Source organism: Athene noctua, chromosome 2, assembly GCF_965140245.1.
Source record: "Athene noctua chromosome 2, bAthNoc1.hap1.1, whole genome shotgun sequence".
In the NCBI taxonomy this organism is placed as follows: Eukaryota; Metazoa; Chordata; class Aves; order Strigiformes; family Strigidae; genus Athene; species Athene noctua.
The window spans coordinates 108,327,397-108,347,350 of record NC_134038.1 but is presented as its reverse complement, the minus strand read 5'-3'; the positions used below and the strand labels follow the sequence as shown (position 1 = coordinate 108,347,350).

Genomic DNA, 19,954 nt, shown 5'->3' with positions numbered 1-19,954 from the left:
CTGGGAGAACAGAGTTTAAATGTTAGAACTGAACAAGTGCTGCAGGAGCTCAGCACATCAGAAGTAACATAATTTTACCAAAGCATAAGCTTTAGGACCCCTTTTTAAAGAGCTGAAAAGAAGCTACAGGCGTCTCTGTGTCACAGAGGAACGATGGAGGAGCAGAGGAAAATAGTGATACTCCAGATCATTCACAAATATAGCAATAGAGCCTGCAACTGGTTTTAAATCTCAAATCCCATCCCAAGGCACTTCTTCTGCTTATCACTGAAAGTAGAACTTGTTACAGGCTGTGCAGCTTTGAGATTTGGATTAGTCAAATGTTTTCTATCGACAGCATTGATGAAATACGGTATTTATCATGTGCACATTTTTCTTCAGATATTTGAGAGATAGACTGCCAACTTTGAGCTGTAGACACCCAGGCTCTTTTGGGAGGAATAATGTCATTCTTATATAAAGTGTTTAAATATTAATTACTGGTGTTTATGCTTCTAAAACCAAACATATTGGCCCTGTTGCACATTCAGAGTTGATTTGATGAGCAAAAACATCGTCTCTTGAGCAATGTCAGAAATTATTCTCTGACACTGATATAATAGCTAACGTGGATTTAGTAGCCTGTTTGTGTATGGAGCAAATATTATGTGAACACAGAAGTTCTGAAGAAAGCATTCAGTTGTCAAAATAGCAAGAAAGAAAGAAGGGGAAAAGTAATTCAGAGGACTGGGAAGCTGCTGGACAAGCATACGAGCAAATAAACTTGGAATTCTGCTTCTAGTGCTATGTCTCAGAATAAGCTTGCAGTCAGCTTTGCAATTGCTGAATGCCTAGTGAGGAAGAAAACAAATTGTCATTTACTGTTGTCATGCATATTTTAATGGCGCTTGTGCTACTGACAAAGAACTCTGGATGCAGAAAGGAAAAATCATCTCCCAAATCCCTCTAGACTTTCTAGACACATGCAGATAAAACACGTGCGCACGTAGCATGTCTGTTTTAAAGTGTGTCCTGGTGGTAGCAGCTGTCCAAGTTGAATCACTGGATTTGTGTTCAGCTCATGCTGAAATAAGTCCAAGATGTTTACAAAACTGACCGGAGAAATTCAGAGCTGGCTTTCTGCAGCTGCAGGCAAAGCAGACAATCCAGCGCAGCTTTGGATGGCTCTGAGGGTAGCATTTTCTGCAAGTTGATGGGTGGGGACCATACCAAGCCATCTCGGGTTGCTGTCAGGATAGCAAAGCTGTTCAGACTTCTCTTAAATAGCATAGTTGTTTTCTCACAATGGGGCAAAATCCCTGTGGTCTTTTTTGAAAACTGTTGCTGTAAATGCTGCAGATACACAGTTAGTCAGATAATTAGTTGAAAATAAGGAAAATAATAGTTTTCACTGGCTGAATTCTTATCTACAGAAGTTTCATAAAGATGACATCTTGCGATCAAATTCATATCCACAGCTCATCCACTCTGTATCTTAATTTATAAGTCACCAATAAAGTTATGTTGTGCTCTGTTATCAGCTTGAGGATTGTCGGCTGCTACTTGTGTTTAATTTTACTATATTAGGAAATAAACTTTCCTTCTCAATTATAACATCGATGCTTGGAGAAACATTGCCTCCTTTATGTTTTTTCTTTTTATCCATAAGCAGACCAGCCGTAGCTGTGTGCTTATTGTTACTCAGAGCTCTCCGATGGAGGAGACGCAAATAGTCAGCGTCCTGCTCTCCTCGCGCATCCAGGGTTGAGGATCCAGACCGATAGGCCCCACGAGATGAAGGGCGTTGGAGTATGTTGAATTGTTGCTTCACTAAATTGGCCTAGCTGGAACAAGTCTGGCTTGCAGAATGATGGGAGTCTAGTCTGCGAGGTGGGGAGTGGCCAAAGTAGGTGGAATTAGTGGAGACTTTGTTCATTTTGCAGCTCAGAAACTTTCAATCAACTTGTTTGGGTCACTTTTAGTTTTTTTTTTTCTTGTTTTTTAGAGCAGACGTTGATGGGGGGGAAAGATTGCTTTGGAAATGCTGTTGTCATGCCTGTGATTTGTTGTTCCTTTGGTACTTGGTGTTCCCTTTTTTTTCTTTTTTTTTTTCTTTTTTCTGTGATCATGTTGATTGTTTGGGCTGAAGGATGCACTGCACAGTCTCCCTTCTTGGAGAGGGAGAGTGAGGCACTGGGCATTTAGATGCTAAATTTTCCTCTTGGGAATCTCATTGTAGGGTCTCTTATGAGGCCCTGCAGCAACATGCTCACATTGAAATACTTGGGTCTGGACGTTCAGTTGTTAGATTTAAAAAAATTTTTTTTTTTTTTTTTCTGTGGAAGAATGCTTTTCTGAGGCATGGGAATCCTTTAGTCAATGTTCAAAATTTTCACTGAAAAATACTTTAAATAAGAATGTGTTGACTAAGTAGCCTGTCCCATTGTGGCTGGCAGCAGTTCTTTGGTCCACAGAGAAACACAACAAAAGTGCTATCTCATTCCTGTCTCCTGGAGGAGTTCCTTAGTGCTCTCTTGACAGCAGTTGAAATTTGAAGCCTGCCAGATAGTATTCCTGGTAGACTCAGGCCGCACAAGAAAGTAGTCTGTGGCGGTGCATGCTACACAGTATTTCTTCCCCAAAATATTGACAGTTTTGCTTCACATCACCTTATGAAATGAACATCCTTTGGCAAACTGCATTAAAAAGTTTCATTTTTTAGTTTGCTTTCCTTACAAATGAGTTCAGGATTAAGGCTGAGTTTCTGGATGTCTATGCCTCAAGGTAGAACAAGCTGGAAATGAGAACAGCAATACTTGACGCACAGTGTGTATGAGTTTCCTCCCTTAGATTGCCCAGGCAGCTGGCAGCAGATGTGATGGTTGGGCTTGAATCTCCTGAGTCCTGGTGAGGTGTGTCAGCCACTACATTACGCTGCCTTTCTGCCTTGTGAGAAAACAGAGTAGAGAGATAGAGATGGACACCCTTTTCCTTCTGCATGTAAGTTGCAATCTTTAAAATGGAGCTGGTCTTTGGGAACAGAGGGATCATCTTGACATTATTCCTAGTACATCCTCTAGACAGTTACTCCTCCATTATTCCTTTTATCACTCCGTTATTCCTCATGCATCTTCTCGTGTGGCTGGAAGGAGTCCTTTCAGGTAGTCTGCTAGACTGAACAGACAAAAGAGTTTGTTTATAGCAGTGGCTCTGAAGAGGGGAAGGAGTAAACAGCAGAATAAAGATTTGCATTGTAATCACTAAGGAAAAAGATGAGTGGGATAAGAAGGGAAACCACAAAATTAGAAATCCCAAACAAAAGCATGGAGGAGAAAGGAGCGATTACATTAACATTTATTTTGCATCTGTCTGTTTATGTGCACATCCATTTATTTATATGAATAGTGCTTGGCAACTTGCAGTATGAAGTTGGTTGTCAGTGCTGTGCTTTGGTCTAATGACAAGTCATTGGTGTGGGCCTCTATCACAGCTGATGACAGATGGTGATTGCTCTGCCATGTTAATTTTGATTGCAAGTTCTCCCACAGCAATAAAGTCCAATACTTGTGAAGAATGTGTTCCCATGCATGACAAATGTCAGACTGACCTAAAAGTTGTTCTTTTAGTAAATTACCTCCGGACTCTCTTTTCTTTGGCGAGTTGGATGCAGGACAAGGCTTGCTTGTAACTAGAATAAAACACAGCTCATGTTCTAGGGCTCTCTGTAGTGTTTCCAGCAGCCCAAGATGAGTTTGGCTTTATCACCTCTGTTTTACTGTTGGGGAATATGATGTGGGTCTGTAAATATCACCTTGAAGACGGGAGTCTCTATGAGATCTGGAGGGATTGCCCCACCTGGGAGGCAGAAGCAAGGGGCCGAAAGGGCAGCAGGACCAGCTGGAAAAGGCTTGGCTGGGGATGGCAGAGGTAGTGGAGTCTCAGGGATATGGGGAAGAGACTTTCCCTTGTCTGTGTGTGGAGCTGACTTGGGTGCTAAGAGGGTAATACCAAGGAGAAATCCAGCTGGAAAAAAAAGCTATTCCCTGCCAGATAGGTGGTTTTGGATAAATGTTTTGAAGCCTGTGATTTCTGCTGCTATATAAACAACAAATATCTGTAATAGGGAGCAATCTAGACAGCATCTTTCCACAGATCTGCTCACGTGCTGGGCTTGCTTTTTCTGAGGAAAAGAGCTGTAAGGATCCAGGGGGACCAGGATATCTTGCAGCTTCCAGCCCTGAAAGGAGAAGTGGGCAATCCCAGACAAACCCCTTTCTGTCTGGTTGCTGAATAACCCGAAGCGCGTGGGGGTTCTGTGCAGATAATTCCTAATGACGCAGATTAGTCATCTCCTACTGCGGTTTAGGGACATGGTCCAGCTGTCTGGCTTGTAACGGACATCCCATTGCTAAAAGCAGGGACGAGCACAGGATTAATGCAAACAATGTGCACGTCGGGGAGGTGCAGAAGTCCTCTCAGCCTGGCCCTGTAGTGCTGATTTCTCTTGGCCCCAGAGCCAGAAATTGAGGAGAAATCCCACCACTTTGTGGCTTTGTACAAAGGAGTAACTAGAGCACTAATGCTTGAATGCTGCACTGCTCAGTGGGGTTTTGTCCAATGACAATCCAACAAGTAGAAAATGAGAGAAGTCCCTCTGTTTACCCTCCAGCATGCAGAAGTGAGTCTCCTTCATTTCCCTTATTTTACCCAGTGGTGAAACTGAGGCAAAGTAAGTACCCAAGGTCTCGTGGGTGGGTAAGAGCAAAGTTGGAATGAGCCCCTCTTGGTGTAGTGCTGAAAGGGAAGAGGAGGCCCCTTGTGATGATTTTTCCTGCCTTTCTTGACCTCAGAAGGGTTAATGTTGGAGTTGGAGGCTTTGTCCCAGGTGATTTGGGTGGAAGAAGTGATCTGAAGGCCCTGTCGCTGTCGTGTCTCAGCATGGGCAAAGCTGTCCTTTGTTAAGTTTGACAAGAGCAGCTTTAAAAGCAAGCCACAGAGGTGGAGTCCGACCAGAACACCGTTTCTGATGGCAGCTGAGTTTGGGAGGAGAAGAGGACATGACAGGGAGGTCTTTGAACTTGGCACTGGTCTAGGATTTTGCAGCACGGCAGTTTTACGTGCTTCAGCTCTCGGTGCTACACTAGCACATGAGCAGATGTGAAAGTGTGGGGCTGTCTCCTCTGCTGGGTCCCTGCCTGCAGGCAGTGGCATTGAAGTGGTGTAGTGAGGGTGTCCCTGTGCCATCAGACACCCTTCTCCACAGGCATGGCATTGCTCAGCTTGGACCTATACTCTGATCTGATCAACCCTCTGGGTGTTCAGCAGCAAGGATGCTCAGTACCTTCTGTTCCTCCAAAGTGCTTCCATTTTAGGCCTAACCGCATGTTTTCCTGCTCTCAGTGTGTGCTTTTATTACAAACAGCAGTCAGCTCTTCAGGGATCTCTGTGTAAGATCATGATTCACCTCATTTGGAAACACTTTTTCCATTTTTTCCAGCGTTTTCCTTAATCTAAACCAGCATACAGGGCTGCTTGCTCCAGCTCTGGGGGCTGAGCTTGGCCGAGCCTGCCAGTGTGCATGGTCCCCAACCAAGCAGGCAGAAGTGGTTGCCCCCTTTCTCTCCCTGATTCCCATCAGTGCTTCCTCTGGAGCTTGGCACTTGTGGTCTTTTCTCTTCATGAAATTAGAAGTTTTGAGGAAGGAGCTAAAAATACCTTAAGGAAAGCCTGGAAAGGTGGTGATGGGTTTGTGGCCACTGCAGTGGCTTTGCTTTTTCCTTTCTGAGTTGGATGGCAAGAAAGAGTAAAATACCATTTGTTAGCAGGGCTGGAGGAAATGCCAGTACAAGTATCTCGGAGAAGAAATTATTCCAGAAACGAAGGGAATTACTGTGGTATTTCCTGTCAGGGTTGTCGCTTATTTTGTTTGTGTCGCAGCAGGGCCTACAGGCGCCAGCTGAGATGCGGGCTCCTCTGTGCCCTGTGTCATACGGAAACGCACGCGGAGAGGGAAAGCTGCGCAGTACATACAACCCAGGAGATCAAACATCTAAATTTTATGCTTGGCTCTCCCACTCTGCTTCATAGAATGAATCACAGAATGGTTTGGGTTGGAAGGACCTTAAAAAATCATCTAGTTCCAACCTCCCTGCCATGGGCAGGGACACCTTCCACTAGACCAGGTTGCTCAAAGCCCCGTCCAACCTGGCCTTGAACACTGCCAGGGAGGGGGCAGCCACAACCTCTTTGGGCCACTTGTTCTAGTGTCTCACTAACCTCATCATAAAGAATTTCTTCCTTATATCCAACCTAAATCTAGCCTCTTACAGTTTAAAATTGTTGCCCCTTGTCCTGTCACTACGTGATGTAGAAAAAGTCTCTCTCCATCTTCTAAAGACCCTTTTATATATTGAAAGGCTGAAATAAGGTCTCCCTGGAGATTTCTTTTCCCTAGGCTGGGCTTTTTCTTCACACCTTTAGGAAAAGCGCCTCGCACATCAATTTCCCCTTCTTACTCCAATACCTGTCTGAGCTTTCATAGCGCTTCATGAAACCATCAATGAAATCCTCCGCCAGAGCTTAGTGTTGAAGGCTGGTGCCTTACAGCATGGCCTTACCCCTCTCCTCCACCATATTCAACACATGCCATTCTTGGATGTTTCAGTTTATTCTGCTGCACCAACTAATGACCTCTTGATTGTGAGGAGAACAAGGCTGCCATTAACCTCACTTGACATCTGATGGCAGGGAGGGTAAATAGCATGACTTGGATTGTGCAAGGAGGAGTTGCTGTTGTCTTCATTCCTCACAAAATTGCAGAAGTGAGTAGGACCCAGCAGCCTCCACCACCTGCACCTCTTCCACAACCTGCCCTCAAGCGTTTGCACGTTGTGTTGAGGTCCTTACAGAGAAGATGCTGGTCCTGCTTTCCCCTTGATCATGTGTTTGAGATGCTGGGTGCAGATTCGTGTGAGGTATTGCTCCAGCACTTGGCAATGCCCCAGACTCCCTGTGTAATCTCAAACCAGTTGCTCCAAAACAGATTTCCATGGGTGTAAAAAATCACAGCCTGCTCCAGCATTTAGGAAGTGCTTTGCAACCCCTGGGACTTCCTAGTGCTTTGGGCACTGCCCACTTTTTTTTTTTTTTTAACGGAAAAAAGTATTTGTTGCTGATAGCAGTGATGAATTCAGCTTTAGCTGTGGGTCAAAAACATGGGCAAGCCAAAGGAAGACTGAAAAACAAAACTGTAACCAACTTCTCAGACTATAGATAAATATATATATATTCATTCCTCTTCCAAATGCTTGCAAGCTTAAGGTTTGTTTGAGGGAGGTGAGAAGTTAGTGTGGTTTATATCAGAAAAAAAATAATCTCATTAGCAAATGAAGTGGGTTTTCATTCCTCTATTGCAGCCAGTGTGTTTGTTGCTCTGCTCAGAAGCAGAGCGGAGCGGTGTGAGGCAGCTGGCTTACTTCTGTTGGCTTTGGGCCACAGCAGATCAGCTCTGTTGTTGATGTAGAAGAAAAGGATGCAGCAGGGTCGTGGCTCCTTTTTTTTCCCTTTTCTTTTCTCTCTGGAGCTTTATATGAGTGTTTTGACATTTTCCAGCCACAAGCTGTTTTTCAAAACTTATTTGTCTGCAAATATTTTGTTGTTCAGCATAAACAGGCAGTGTGTCCTGTGTCCTAGCTCGGTGCAGCATTTGGGTCTGTGCTGAAAGTGAAACCTGTGTTTTGAAAGGTTTCCTGCAGTGAGGCTGGAGCTGCGTGAGCTTTTCCCCTTACATGTCCTGCTCCTTTGTAAGGAGAAACCTTGAAAGTTCCTTGCCCTGATTTTTTTTTTTTTTTTTCTCTTACTTTAGAGAAGGAGTTTTGCAGAGCTACATGCAACAAACCCCTACTGGCTGACTTAATGCCAGTGTCCAGGAGGGATGAACCAGCCAGGCCCTGTTCAGGGAGTCACATGCAAATAACAGTTGGCATAAAAGAGCCTGTATATTTTTTCCTTTTCCAACAGAGAAAATCCAGGATGGCAATCCCGCCTATATTTGCCTGTCTCTATAGAATGATTTGGACCTTCAGCACTAAGTTGGCTATGGTCATCTCTTCTCCTTTTGAATTTTGGACTGGTATTTTTATGAGTTGGGCCTGGTTCTAGAAGCAAATCTGGAGTTCGGCCAAACATTGTGGGTCTGGAGAACTGGCTGTAGACACCAAGGTGATGTAAGTGCCTGTTTAGCACAGGCCTGTAACACTGCTGGAGTGCCCCATTTGGTGACTGTCCCAGCACTGGTTCTTCCCAGCCTCTCTGGAAACAGAAAATGCCATGAGCAGAGGTAAAAAGGATGCATTTCAGATGATCCAACAAGTTTACCCTGAATCTGATGGGGTTTTTTTAAGCTTTTCAACTGAATTGCCTCCAGCCTTGACTTCCTGAACTTTGGTGGGTGTCTGCAGAACTTGAAAAGCTGTCAGTTTAAAAATAAACCTAGGGATGCTCATCCAGCTCATTTTCCTCATGAGAGACAAAGCTGTTTCACTGTGGATCTGCTTTCCCTCTGAGAGGATGGAAAGTGTGCCTTCATGCTCTGGCAATCCAGGGTTAGAGATAAGGCCCTTGCTCAGGAAGGGCTGTCACCCACCCATTTGGGGATTATCCCTGTGAGATGCAGGCGACACAGAACTGAGCCCTCCCTGTTTTTACACCTTGGAGGGAGGTGGTGAGCACTTTTTTCTCCGTGGGAAGAAAACTACTATTTGAGAAGGCTTGTCTGCACTAGTGGGGGCAAAACCCTGGTTGACTGGGTTGACTAAATCTGGTTGGGGAAGTAAAGAGGGTTTTGAGACCATCATAAAGTCCTTGAATGAGCCAAGGGATGCTAGAGGGATGCTTGGCTCAGGCTTGGTCTGAGAAGCTGAATGAATGAAAAGGCTCCTTATAGTCTTTATCACTGCTAAATATGCACAAATAGAGGATGGGAGAAGTGGCTTTTACTAGTCCCTACAAAGTTGTGTACCCAGTCTGCCTGTGGCTCCGCTGGCTCTTTGGGCAAATTTAATGATTTCTCTTGAGGTGAGCAACAGGTCAGTTCAGGGTGGGCATTTACCATGTATATTTACTGATATTTGCATTTGTATGTCCTAATAAAATAACAGCCACCCTCACTACCACCCCAGCACTTGGCTTTTAAAATCCAAGACTGCCTCTCCGCTTCTACTATAGGATGCTTGTTTTTACTTCTTGTTGCTTTGCCCCAAATATTCCTGTGTTCAATTAAACATCCTCTGAGCTTTCTTGGAAAAGTATTGGGGTAAAACCATGGGAAGCACTGAAGATGGATGGACATCAGATATAACACGTTTGCTTCTGACAATAGTACCTTGTTCCCAACTGAGTTGAGAGCATTCACAATTTTCCACTTTTATGAATGCATTTTATTAAAACTTAAGTTATGCAGATGAGTGAGTGTCCTCTTGCTTACAGAAGACCTTATTTTTTGACAAGCACATTTATCAGCCATGTGGAGTTTCCCCAAAGTCCACAAGTCCAGCAGGCAGCTTGGCCCTAAATAGGCCAGACACCCACTGAAGTTAGGAAGGTCTCCCTGAGAACTCCTGTCAGCTTTGGATCTGTGAGTCAGTCTGGAATGTAGTTTGGGACCTAACTATTTTCTGCTTTTTCTTTCAGCAGCGAAATGTCAGGATCAAGTTTGAATATGAAGGGGAGAAAAGGTATGTACCCAACTCAGTCCCCTACATGTACAGGGACAGATAACCTTTTTTACCCAGTGTTGTCCTACTGGTGTCAGCCAGCTGCAGATGAGCTCACAGCAGGATTCGTTCTCCTAAAATCAACTACAGTTTTATATGCAAGAGCCTTGCCTCATCATCCCGTTTGCTGCAAGTACCTCCTGGGATTTGCATGCAGACAAAGTGGTTCCAAACTGGATGTGATTAAATGCCTCTTACCAGGGAGGTAGGTTGCATGCTTGGATCCTTTTCTCTTTTTAATTCTTGATCCCTGCTGAATGACAGCTGAGCTGCAACTCTACAGAAATGTGTCCTTTGATTAGCAGCCTATGACACTTACTTAAGATAACCAGATTTTGGGCATGGGTCCCATAAAAATAAGAGCTGGGAGTTAAAGCTTGCCCACCCTTCCCTGCTTGACATTTTCATGGAATCACCTCTGCTTGGTGCTTGGTGACTGTGGCAGGGCAGGTTGCAGGGCTGGAAACTCACAGGCTGATGGTCCAAGTTGCATCTTAAAGCCAAAGAAAATTTAAGTAACGTTACCATAGGGCTAGACTATACCTGCTCATATGTACCTATAGGGCTTCTGCATGTGATGGTGCAGGAGAGTCACAGGGTGCCAAACTGCATCATTATCTCTTCCAATGATCCTTCCTCCCTGTTCAGAGCCACTTGCTGAAAATGGGGATGATAAATCACTGACCAGTGCCTGATCCTCGGTCTTCTCCAGTGAAGGTCTGCTGGACTTTCTTATTTTTCACCCATACCTCAGAGTAGGGGGAGGAGCAGAGGATTTTTGGTAGATATTCTTGCAGGGTAGGTCAAGTCCCTTCTTGGGCATAGCAGACAGGAAGTGTGCTTCTACTAAATTGAGACTGTTGTTGTATTTGTTTGTGTATACAGGATTATCCAGTTTCCAAGACCAGTCAGATTCAAAGAAGTGGTGCAGAAGGTCACAGATGCTTTTGGACAGACGATGGACTTAGTCTGTGTGAACAATGAGGTACTCTTCTCCTTATTGCTAAGAGGGAATTTTACGGTGCTGGTGCCCACTTCAGAATTGAGCAGTGATTTGTTCTTAAGGCCTTAATTTAGTGTTGTACATGGATGTGTAGAAAAATAATCTTACGTTGTGGTTCCCAGCTAGTGAGCGTACAAGAGCTGTTGTATGGATACAGCTCAGCTGGATTCTCAGACTCCAAGCCAGGCTTTTCCCTTCACAAAATTATTTCAGTTAGGGACTATTAAATGGTGACATAAGAATATTGTCTTTCCCCCAGAACAACAAATCCCTCTAACTCAGGGAGGGGGAGGATTAAGTAACTGAGATGATGGAGACATTGTCAGTTCGGCTGCACAGTCAGCAGCAGTAGATGTTTTCCCATTAATACCCTTGGGTCAATAGGACCAACTTTAAGAGTGTGCCTGGCTGGTGAGAGCACACACAGCACAGAAAGGAGAACAGCTGAGACCAAATGGCTTTCCTGTGAGCCCCATGAAGTGACTGTAGGCTACTGTGTGATTGGGTTAGATGTGAAGCCTCCCCATCTTGGGGTCAGTTGCAGGAGCATGGTGAAGTCCAGAGCATGAGGGACAGTGCTGGTAACACAATATACTTCTATCTAGCACTGACTTTGTTTCACCCCCAAACCATGTGCATGTTCTTGTGATTAGGTCTGTAGTGAAATGTGCATCACTGAAGGTTCTCTTAGCAGGTCCTGTGGCCACATACAAGCAGCCAAGAAACTCTCCTTCTGTGATCCTTGCATTTTAAGGCTTGAAGACCTTTCTTCTCCAACCTACTTTATAACATAGGCCACTGTGTTTTTCCAACTTTTTCTTTGAGCCCAGCTGAAAGGGCGGTACTGATGACTCCTTTTACCCAGAAGGGGGAAACCCTAGGCATCTGTTTTGGTGTGCTCAGTGTTTTCTTATGAGGCATCTCACCATGAGCTGGGCAGGCATCAGAGCCACTGGGCTGTCAAGGTGGTTTTGGCTTTGGGAAGGAGGAGAGGGCCAGATGACAAGTAGGTGGGCTTTTAAACAAAAATTCTTTTGGATCTGTCCTGACAACTTGCTTGTTCATGTAAGAGCCTTTCATTAAAGTATGAACGGAAGGAGAGGTCATGAAGAAATCTTTCTCTCTTTTTTTTTTTTTTCTTTTTTTTTTTTCCTCCCTTCTGTTTCAGTGGAAACTTGATCCACAAAAAAGTTGCTATTCTTTTATAATAGATACCTCATGATACTAGTGTCCGCTGGGTTTTGGGTTTGAATGCCAGTCAGGTTTCTAATCTTGGGCATTCTCTGACTGCCCTCCTGGGAAAAGCCTGCCATTGAATTCTCCAGGAATGACTCATTTCATTCCAGGTTTCTTTCCACTGGAAGAGGAATTTTTTCCAACAGCATACAGAAGCTTAAATAATGCATTTTACCCCATGTTAAAGACTGTCTTCCTGGGCATGTGCACAGCACATAGCAGGACCATGAGCAGGCCTTTGGGTACTCCTGACTTCTTAGAGTTGAGGATGACTTCCAGTGTTTTGTTTTTCTATACATAAAAATTCCTCTTTGTGAGAACCCACACCTTTGGGAAGATGTCTAAGCAGTAGTAATTCAGAGTTGTTATTGTGGAAACACTATAAATAGACAAAAGTGACCTTTGGGGAGATAGCCTACATGTCCACATGGTGACACCCTGGTATCTGGCTCCTAGTGTGTTCTGGGTCAGGTTTTTGAGTCTCATGACTGCAAGTCTCTAAGGTCACCTGACTACAGAGTCATTACAATAAAATGTTTCACCCTTTCTTCACACTCAAAGGGAACTGTGCAGTAATTCCTTATTGCCATCAGATGTTTCTCTTGCAGTAGCACTCTGTAGACCAAAATTACACTGAGATCAACAGGCGCCTACAAAAGCTCACTAAATGGCAGTCCCTGTCCCAGTGAAGCAGGAGTCCTGAAGCCAAGATCAGCGAGATGAGCATGCCAGCTGGGTGGAGCAGGGGCACGCATGAATCACATCCTGGTGGGACCATGGAATCAGCAGGCTTGGGCTGGTATAGATAAGAGCGGGGCCTGGCTGTGGGTGTACATGGGGCATGTCTGCATGTTAGTTCTAGGCTGGGCTCATCTTTCTGGTGAGCAGAATCTGGCCTGGCCATGGACAGCATGGCATGGTGTTTTCTAGACAGTTGGCTGCATTATGGATTGAAAGACTGACTTCTGTGGCAAACGCTCTGTCTGAATTGGTCTGTATGCACTGCTAAACAGCTGCTTTGGGTGTGACTAAGTGTTACCTTGTCGTTTGTTCCATCTCCATGAACAACTTATGATATGTCCTTGGGCAGAGCATTGAACCTCGATGTGCCACTAGTTCCCTTCTGACCTCCTTGCTTGTCTCCTCAGAGGCTGTCCCTCAGCATCATTTTGGAAGGTTAGGGAGAGTTAAAGCCTAGGGAAGTGGTAGAAGCTCCATTATGGGGGGGAGGAGATAAAAGCATATTTAACAAACATTTGTCGAGAATTGTTGATGCCAGTTGCTTCTGCATTGGGCAGGAAGATGAACTAATTGACCTCTCAGATTTTTCCCCAACCCTGTTTCCTACTATTCTTTGGCTTTCTGCAGTGTCTTACAGAGCGAGGTCTAGCAATATTGTTGTAGATGGTGAAAATTCACCCTTTGCGCTCACTTTCTTAGACTGCAGTGGATTGACTACCAAGTCCCATACTGAAATATTAGGCTTCAGAGGAGTATACTGTGTAAAAACAAGAAGAAAATCTAATAAGCTCTGTTTAGTGAAACTTTGATGTAGGTAAACTTTGCTGTTCGTCACAGCTGCTCACTCCATAGACAGAATAAACCCAGTTACTGGAAATGCACCCTGGCAATTACTTCCATGGTTCTGCATGAGTCTATATTTAGTTTCATGCCCAGTAGATATCTGTTCCTGATATCCATATGTGCCACAGTCTGGAAGCCAAATGGAGAAAAATCTACTTGCCAGATGTGGGTAATAGGTAAAGCCAAGCTAAATACTGGCTCCAGTCCCTTTTACAGGAGGGCAAATTTTGCGTGATGTTTTTGGCTCCACTGAAGCAGGCATGCAAATGTGTTAATGTTGTGATATTGGAGTGAGATGGAGTGACCTGCAGAACATTCTGTTCAAAGCAGCAGCTGAGGGATTGCTCTGAACACTTGTGAGGAGCTCAGTAAAGGGGTGGGTGAGCAGTGGGACTATACTTACAGTTCAGAGTTAGCTTCTGCTTGGTGGTGAAATGAGGGGGAGCCGCTCTCCACCATTCTCATTTCTGTCTGGGTGAATGCAGGAGAGAAGGCTTGTCTCCACTTGATGCACCTGTGGAGCCCTTGTGAACTTCAAGAGAGTTAAGCAGTGCATGGAGAAAATATCTCTTAAGCTCTACTGCTTAAGGAATCAGACTGTCTGAGAACAGCTGCACAGCATTTGGGAGACATACTCAATACCATCTTTGTCAGATATCTGCTGTGAACACAGGTCATTCATTCAGATCCCAAAGTTATACCATGAACCATGGTCTAACCATTGACTCCATGGACCTACTGAAAGCCCTAAATAGTTGGTATCTACCTGGTGAGTACTTCCCTTTTTTTCATGTCCAGTCCCTGTCCCAGACTGGGAGTCTGTTTCCAGCCTTGCTTGTGAGGACCAGCCCAGAGAAGACTGGTGTTGGTGTTCTGTATACCCCCCAGCTGGTTAGGTCCCTTGCTTGGGAGGTAAGGGACATCTTCATGAACTTTTCCCCACCTGGTTGGATTGAGAACTCAAGTCCCTACACCTGTAGGATATCCTGGGGCAAGGCTTTCTCAAGAGTTCTTCTTGGAATCTTTTTCTTACACATAAATAGCTAAATAGCTTTCAGACAAAGGGTGCATAGCCTGATTATCCCTCTTCCTGGGTGCATGTGCTAAATACTTTGCTCTATAGTCTTCTTTTCTGTATTTGTAGAATTTCTCAACCACATTTGCATACCTTACCCCAGAAGAGCACTCCTAGCTCAACATGGAGTTCATTGCTTAAATATCTTTTGAGAACTGGCCTGGTCCTTACTCAGCAATTACCACTGCTTCCAGCACTTACACCTGACAGCTTCCTTTTCTCACCTGCTAATCCCATTTCTGGATATCTAACTCTCCCATGCAAGCTATAGGGGTCCTGGGTATCTAATTTGGGACTGAAACTCTGCAGAATAGCAGGTTGCATTAAACTTAGCCATTGCAGTGCCCCTTTACAGACCTGGCTTTTAGTATCTCAAAGCCGGCTATCTAAGGTAGGTGTAAGCTCAGGACCACCACAGCTGTGGGAGCTTGGCTTTCCTGGTGGGACATTTTGAGCCCCTCACTACAAGAAAGACATTGAGGTGCTGGACTCTGTCCAAAGAAGAGTCATGAAGCTGGTGAAGGGTCTAGAGCACAAGTCTTATGAGTAGTGGCTGATGGAATTGGGGTTGTTTAGCCTGGAGAAAAGGAAGCTCAGGGGAGACCTTATCACTCTCTACAACTACCTGAAAGGAGGTTGCAGCAAGGTGGGTGTTGGTCTCTTTTCCCAAGTAGCAAGTGACAGGACAAGAGGAAATGGCCTGAAGTTGCACCAGAGGAGGTTTAGACTGGGTGTTATGATCTTAAAGGTCTTTTCTAACCTAAATGATTCTATGATTTGATGATGTTAAACCTGACGTTTATCATATGAAATAGGTGGCCCGCATATGTCTGCAAAATGGGAACGAAAGATAACTCTCCTATCACACAGGAGAGGAGAAACTCAACCCAAACCTTGAGGTGCTCACAATGTAGAAACAGCAGTCACATGGACATCTAGGACGGAGCTTGGCAGGCTCAGGCTGTGGTCCTTGGGTGGAGGAGGTGACTGTAGCAGTTGTCCGAGGTGAAACCTCATCTTTGTTGGCCAGGACACACAGTTTTTCCTTGACCTGGTCATCTCCGAAGTTCTAGCCTCAGCGCACACAGTCTTGAGGTGTGTTTGCCTCCGGGCCAACAGCCAAATCCTTGGCAACACCCTGAGATCAAAAAGGTAGACACAGGTGGCTTTTGAGTGTTTTCTTCTGTGGCGGTTGATCTGAGGTGCGTTTGCTGTGGCTGGTGGCATGAACCCTGATCACCCAGAGGGTTGACCTGCCTTTCAGGAGTTCTGGGCAGCTGTGGTGCCCAGTAAGACCAGTGAGAGCCTACTGGGAGCTGTGGCCACTTGGTCCCTTTGGTAGGTGGAACTGCTGTGTACTTTGGCACAGGCATGAGTATAACATGTGCTGTGTTGGCTGGATTCAGTGCCAATTCCTGAGGCAACCTACAGAGGCTGAGGCCTGTTTTTTATGACATTAGGCAGAATGTCCATGAATGAGGGGCAAAAACTTGTGGTTTTAATCTTAGCCCAAGGCAGCAGAAGGCCACAGGGCCCCTCTAAAGTGCAGCTGTGTTGGATGTTGGAAGCTTTGCAGGCTGTCTGCAGGATGTGGTATACCACACAGCAATGTCAGGAGGGTCAAATTCCCTCTGGAGATATGAAGGCAATAGTCTGCTACTTACCAGGAAAACATCAGGACCCTTAGCTGCCTGATAGACATGGCACTGTGTAGTTCTCTGTTCTGTTAATGTTATAAAGAGCAGAAGCTGAATTTGTCCTGCAGGGAGTCAAAGAAGAGGTTCTTGGAGGGAGAACAACACACGCCTTTCATATCAAAAGGGAAGAGCCTCTTATTTGTGAGATGTTCCCTGATTTCACCTGATGCCGAGACACTAGGGAGACTGCGTCAGTGAGCAGGAACACAGGCTGCGGAGGTAGGGAAGGCCACTGAGGATCTACCAGAGTAAATCCTTGGGTGCAGTTGGCTGCTTTTTTGGAGCACCATTACATGATCATGTTCCGAGGAAGAAACCCAGGAAGGATGTGTGGGGCTGTTTTGGGGCTGAGTAGCAGTATGTCTTGCCTACAAACTCCCAAGATCAAAGCAGCCCCAGAATAGCAGGCAACAAGCCTAAGATTTCATCTCAGCCCTCTCCTCTTCACACTAGCTGAATTGGTGATGTGACCTTTAAGCTGTCTCCTTGCAGATGTTTTTTGTTGTGATTTTTTGCGTCTGTTCCTTGGTAGATGAGAACTTGGAAGAAAATGTTAGAGCTCGTCAAGCTCGAGGGCATGGGGGCTCTGTTTTCCATCCGCCTTCTCAAGTTCCTCCCTTGCCCCCCGATTTCCAGGCTGCCCACTGCAAGGATCTGTCTTTTTCTGTTTACCCAAAAGTGTGACACTGCCATGTGCCGGTGTTTGTTCAATCCCTTCCAGCTCCTGATCCCGTTGAAATCCCAGGAAGATTTGGACAAAGCTATGGAACAGTTGGAGCTGAGCCCTTCCCTGAAGAGCCTGCGGATCCTTGTGAGCGCTCCAAAGAAAGCGAATGTGAGCCCTTCACCTTCTCTGCTCTTTTGTGTCCAGAGCGAGATGTCTTGTTATTGTGTTGGGGAGTGGAACGAGTCTCCTGATGGTGCAGAGCAGAGGGCAAGCTGTCATGAGGGGGGTCAGCCCTGCTCTGGCTCAGCTGCTCGGAAATCCTCCTGTGGTGGAAGTCCAGAGACTGATCTCAGCTCCCTCTAGCTCCTCCTGCATCCTGTGAAGGGTTAAATACCATACTGATCCTCAAACAAGGCCAAACCCCAAGAGAAGCCCTTGTGCTTTCTGCCTAGGGATGCTGTCAGCATTCCTCTGTAGCCTCTCCTCCATATACAGGGTGATGCCCTGGCCTTTGCCATGCTGGGTGGCAGTGTGAGGGTTGTTCTCTCCATGTGGTGCTGCAGTAGTAAAGGCCAGGAAGACCAAACTGGAGATTCCTTCAGTCTCATGCAGGACTGTCTTTTTTTTCCATATTTATTTATTTGTTTTTCCTGAGCTCAGTGGTTTTGCAGTTAAGCCTGTTAGCTTGACCTCGCTTGCACAGAATGTCTTGCCAAAGCACATGTCGTGCTGCCCCAAGCACAGTCTGTAAAACAAGGGATTTGCAGATGTTGCAACTCTGTTTCTTCCTTATGTTTCCTAGAAGTACTGGAGAGACTGGGAGTCTTGAAACTCATAGTGCTTGTCCTCATGCTACCGCTGGTGCTTGAAGCTCCTGGAACTTCTCCACTTTTTTTAAGAGGCTCTCGGAAAGCACAGGGACCAGAGTCCCAGGGGAAGACTGAGCCATCAGTTGGGGTTTCCTAAATCCTGGGCAGAAATAGGGTGATTTGTCCTAGCAACTGTGGGAACATAGCAGTATTGCAAGTCAGCTACTAAGACCAGGAAAGCCAGGTAGATTCACTCATACCTTTGAGAGTAGGTCCATCTCTGAAACATACGGTTCCAATGTCATACATAAAATTATCACAAAATCACAACGCGCTGTAGTGTGTTATCTTAGCAAGACATGGCCACTACCATTTAAATTGCCAGCTAGATATGCGTTTCTTTGCTCTCCCGCTTATCTGTCTTCCCTAGCAGAGCCTGATCCTCCACTCTCTGTTCCTCTGCTCTGTTACAGAGGAACCTCTGCAGTGCCCAGTCTGCCACTGAAGTCTAGGGAGAGTGGAGGACAGGCTCTGATTTTGGGATTGCAAACCTGGGTTCAGGCCAGGGATCAGTCTTTGTATCTATCTGGAAATAATGCAGTGCAGGAACAGTCTTTTATGTCAAATATCTGTATTTACCATTATCAACTGGAGCATAATCTTAATCTTATTAGAGTATTTTAATAACAGATGTGAATTGTTTGTGAATGATTTTTGTATCATTAGATTACATGCATGTCTTTTTTTATATATATATAGTTCTTGGGTAATATGGTCATAGGGAGCCAAATACAGGGCTTCAGATGGTGTGTCCACAAGGGCTCTGGCTGAGTCTGATCATTTCCTTTGTCTGATTACCAGCTCCTCCAGCCGAACAACAGTAAACAGCACGAAATGAGGATCTCCCGATCCATGGGTGATATCATGGGATCCCTGTACAAAGACTCGGAGAGGACACGGAAGTATTCAACAGGTCAGTGAAATAACAACACTCTGGGGGGTGTTTTGTGCTATTACAAGCTGGCCACCATCCCTTCTCTTTTCTATCACACCTCTGTAGCTGCTACAGTCTGGACAGTCACCCTCATGTCTCCCACCAGTAACTCAGTGCAGTTGCTGCTTATCCTCAGGCTGAGGAAGAGACTGCAAGCTGCACAGGTCAGATGAGGTTGTGCTGAGCAGGGAGGCATGAAAGCTAAGTGGATCTGAGGTGTAATTTGAGGGGGGAAATGCAGTGATAAAAATCTCCAGTGAATTTGATGCAACTGAGCTTTATCAAAGTGAAAAGTGAGGATCTATAGAAAGCCAAGGCTTTTTGAGACCTTGACATACTTATTCCTTTAACCATCTGCTGTTGTTCTCTCAGCATCTCTCCCCTTTTCCAGTTAGCAGAATAATGTACCTGAATGGGCTTGTGTTCCTTAGCTCCTGAGCTGGGGCTGGCTTCAACACATAAGGACCAAATACGTGTCTCCATGCCACCAATCTGTTCTTGTAGGTGAAATGAAGTCTGTGGTAGCTGCTTTTCTGGTTTCTCAGGAGAATGGATGTGTGCAGTGTTTTGCAGTGGTCGCATTACATATGAAGCAGAGTATCCCTTTCCTTCAGAAGTGCTGGGAATAGATAACTGCAGCCTCTGAAACCAGGCTGGCAAGTGCCTGGTCTCTTCTTGAAGCTCTGCAAGGACTGGAGTTTGTTCATAGCCTTGTATAGACTTTTCTTCGGTTTTCTGTGCTTTCTGAGTTTATGCTTTTCTTGATTTCTAAATTTTCTTGATTTCTAAAATACTCTGAGCTTTTTGAAATGACGAACACTCTTGGTAAGCTGTCTGTAGGACCTTTTGTGTGAAGAACTTTGTAGGATTTGGTAGAGAGCAGGGTGCTTTGTGCAGAATTGGTAAAGTAGCCCATAGGATTGTATAACAGGGGCATAATTACTCATATTACAACTTATAGGCAGGATTAATGTTTTTGTCGTACAGTGAACATTCTCGGCCATGTCTGTGGGTGCTGGTTACAGAGTAATTTCTACAGATCCCTATTTTTTTTTTTATTACTTGACAACTGTAGAAATGACAGCATCAGAGGCCTTGAATAAAGTGAGGCCCTCCTATACAAATATACATGAAGAT

General features: G+C 45.1%; 1 protein-coding gene across 3 annotated transcripts in view; it reads left to right on the top strand.

Moving 5' to 3' along the window:
• Positions 1-19,954, top strand: part of LOC141957805 (mitogen-activated protein kinase kinase kinase 3-like) — an 83,285-nt gene that overhangs the window by 38,748 nt on the left and 24,583 nt on the right. For 2 of the 3 annotated variants that reach the window (XM_074899854.1, XM_074899853.1), the window contains 4 exons: positions 9,670-9,713; positions 10,638-10,737; positions 17,069-17,182; positions 18,685-18,796. In XM_074899854.1, coding sequence (XP_074755955.1) covers positions 9,670-9,713; positions 10,638-10,737; positions 17,069-17,182; positions 18,685-18,796 — 370 coding nt within the window. The remainder of the gene's footprint in view (positions 1-9,669; positions 9,714-10,637; positions 10,738-17,068; positions 17,183-18,684; positions 18,797-19,954) is intronic. The other variant, XM_074899855.1, reaches the window with a different exon arrangement.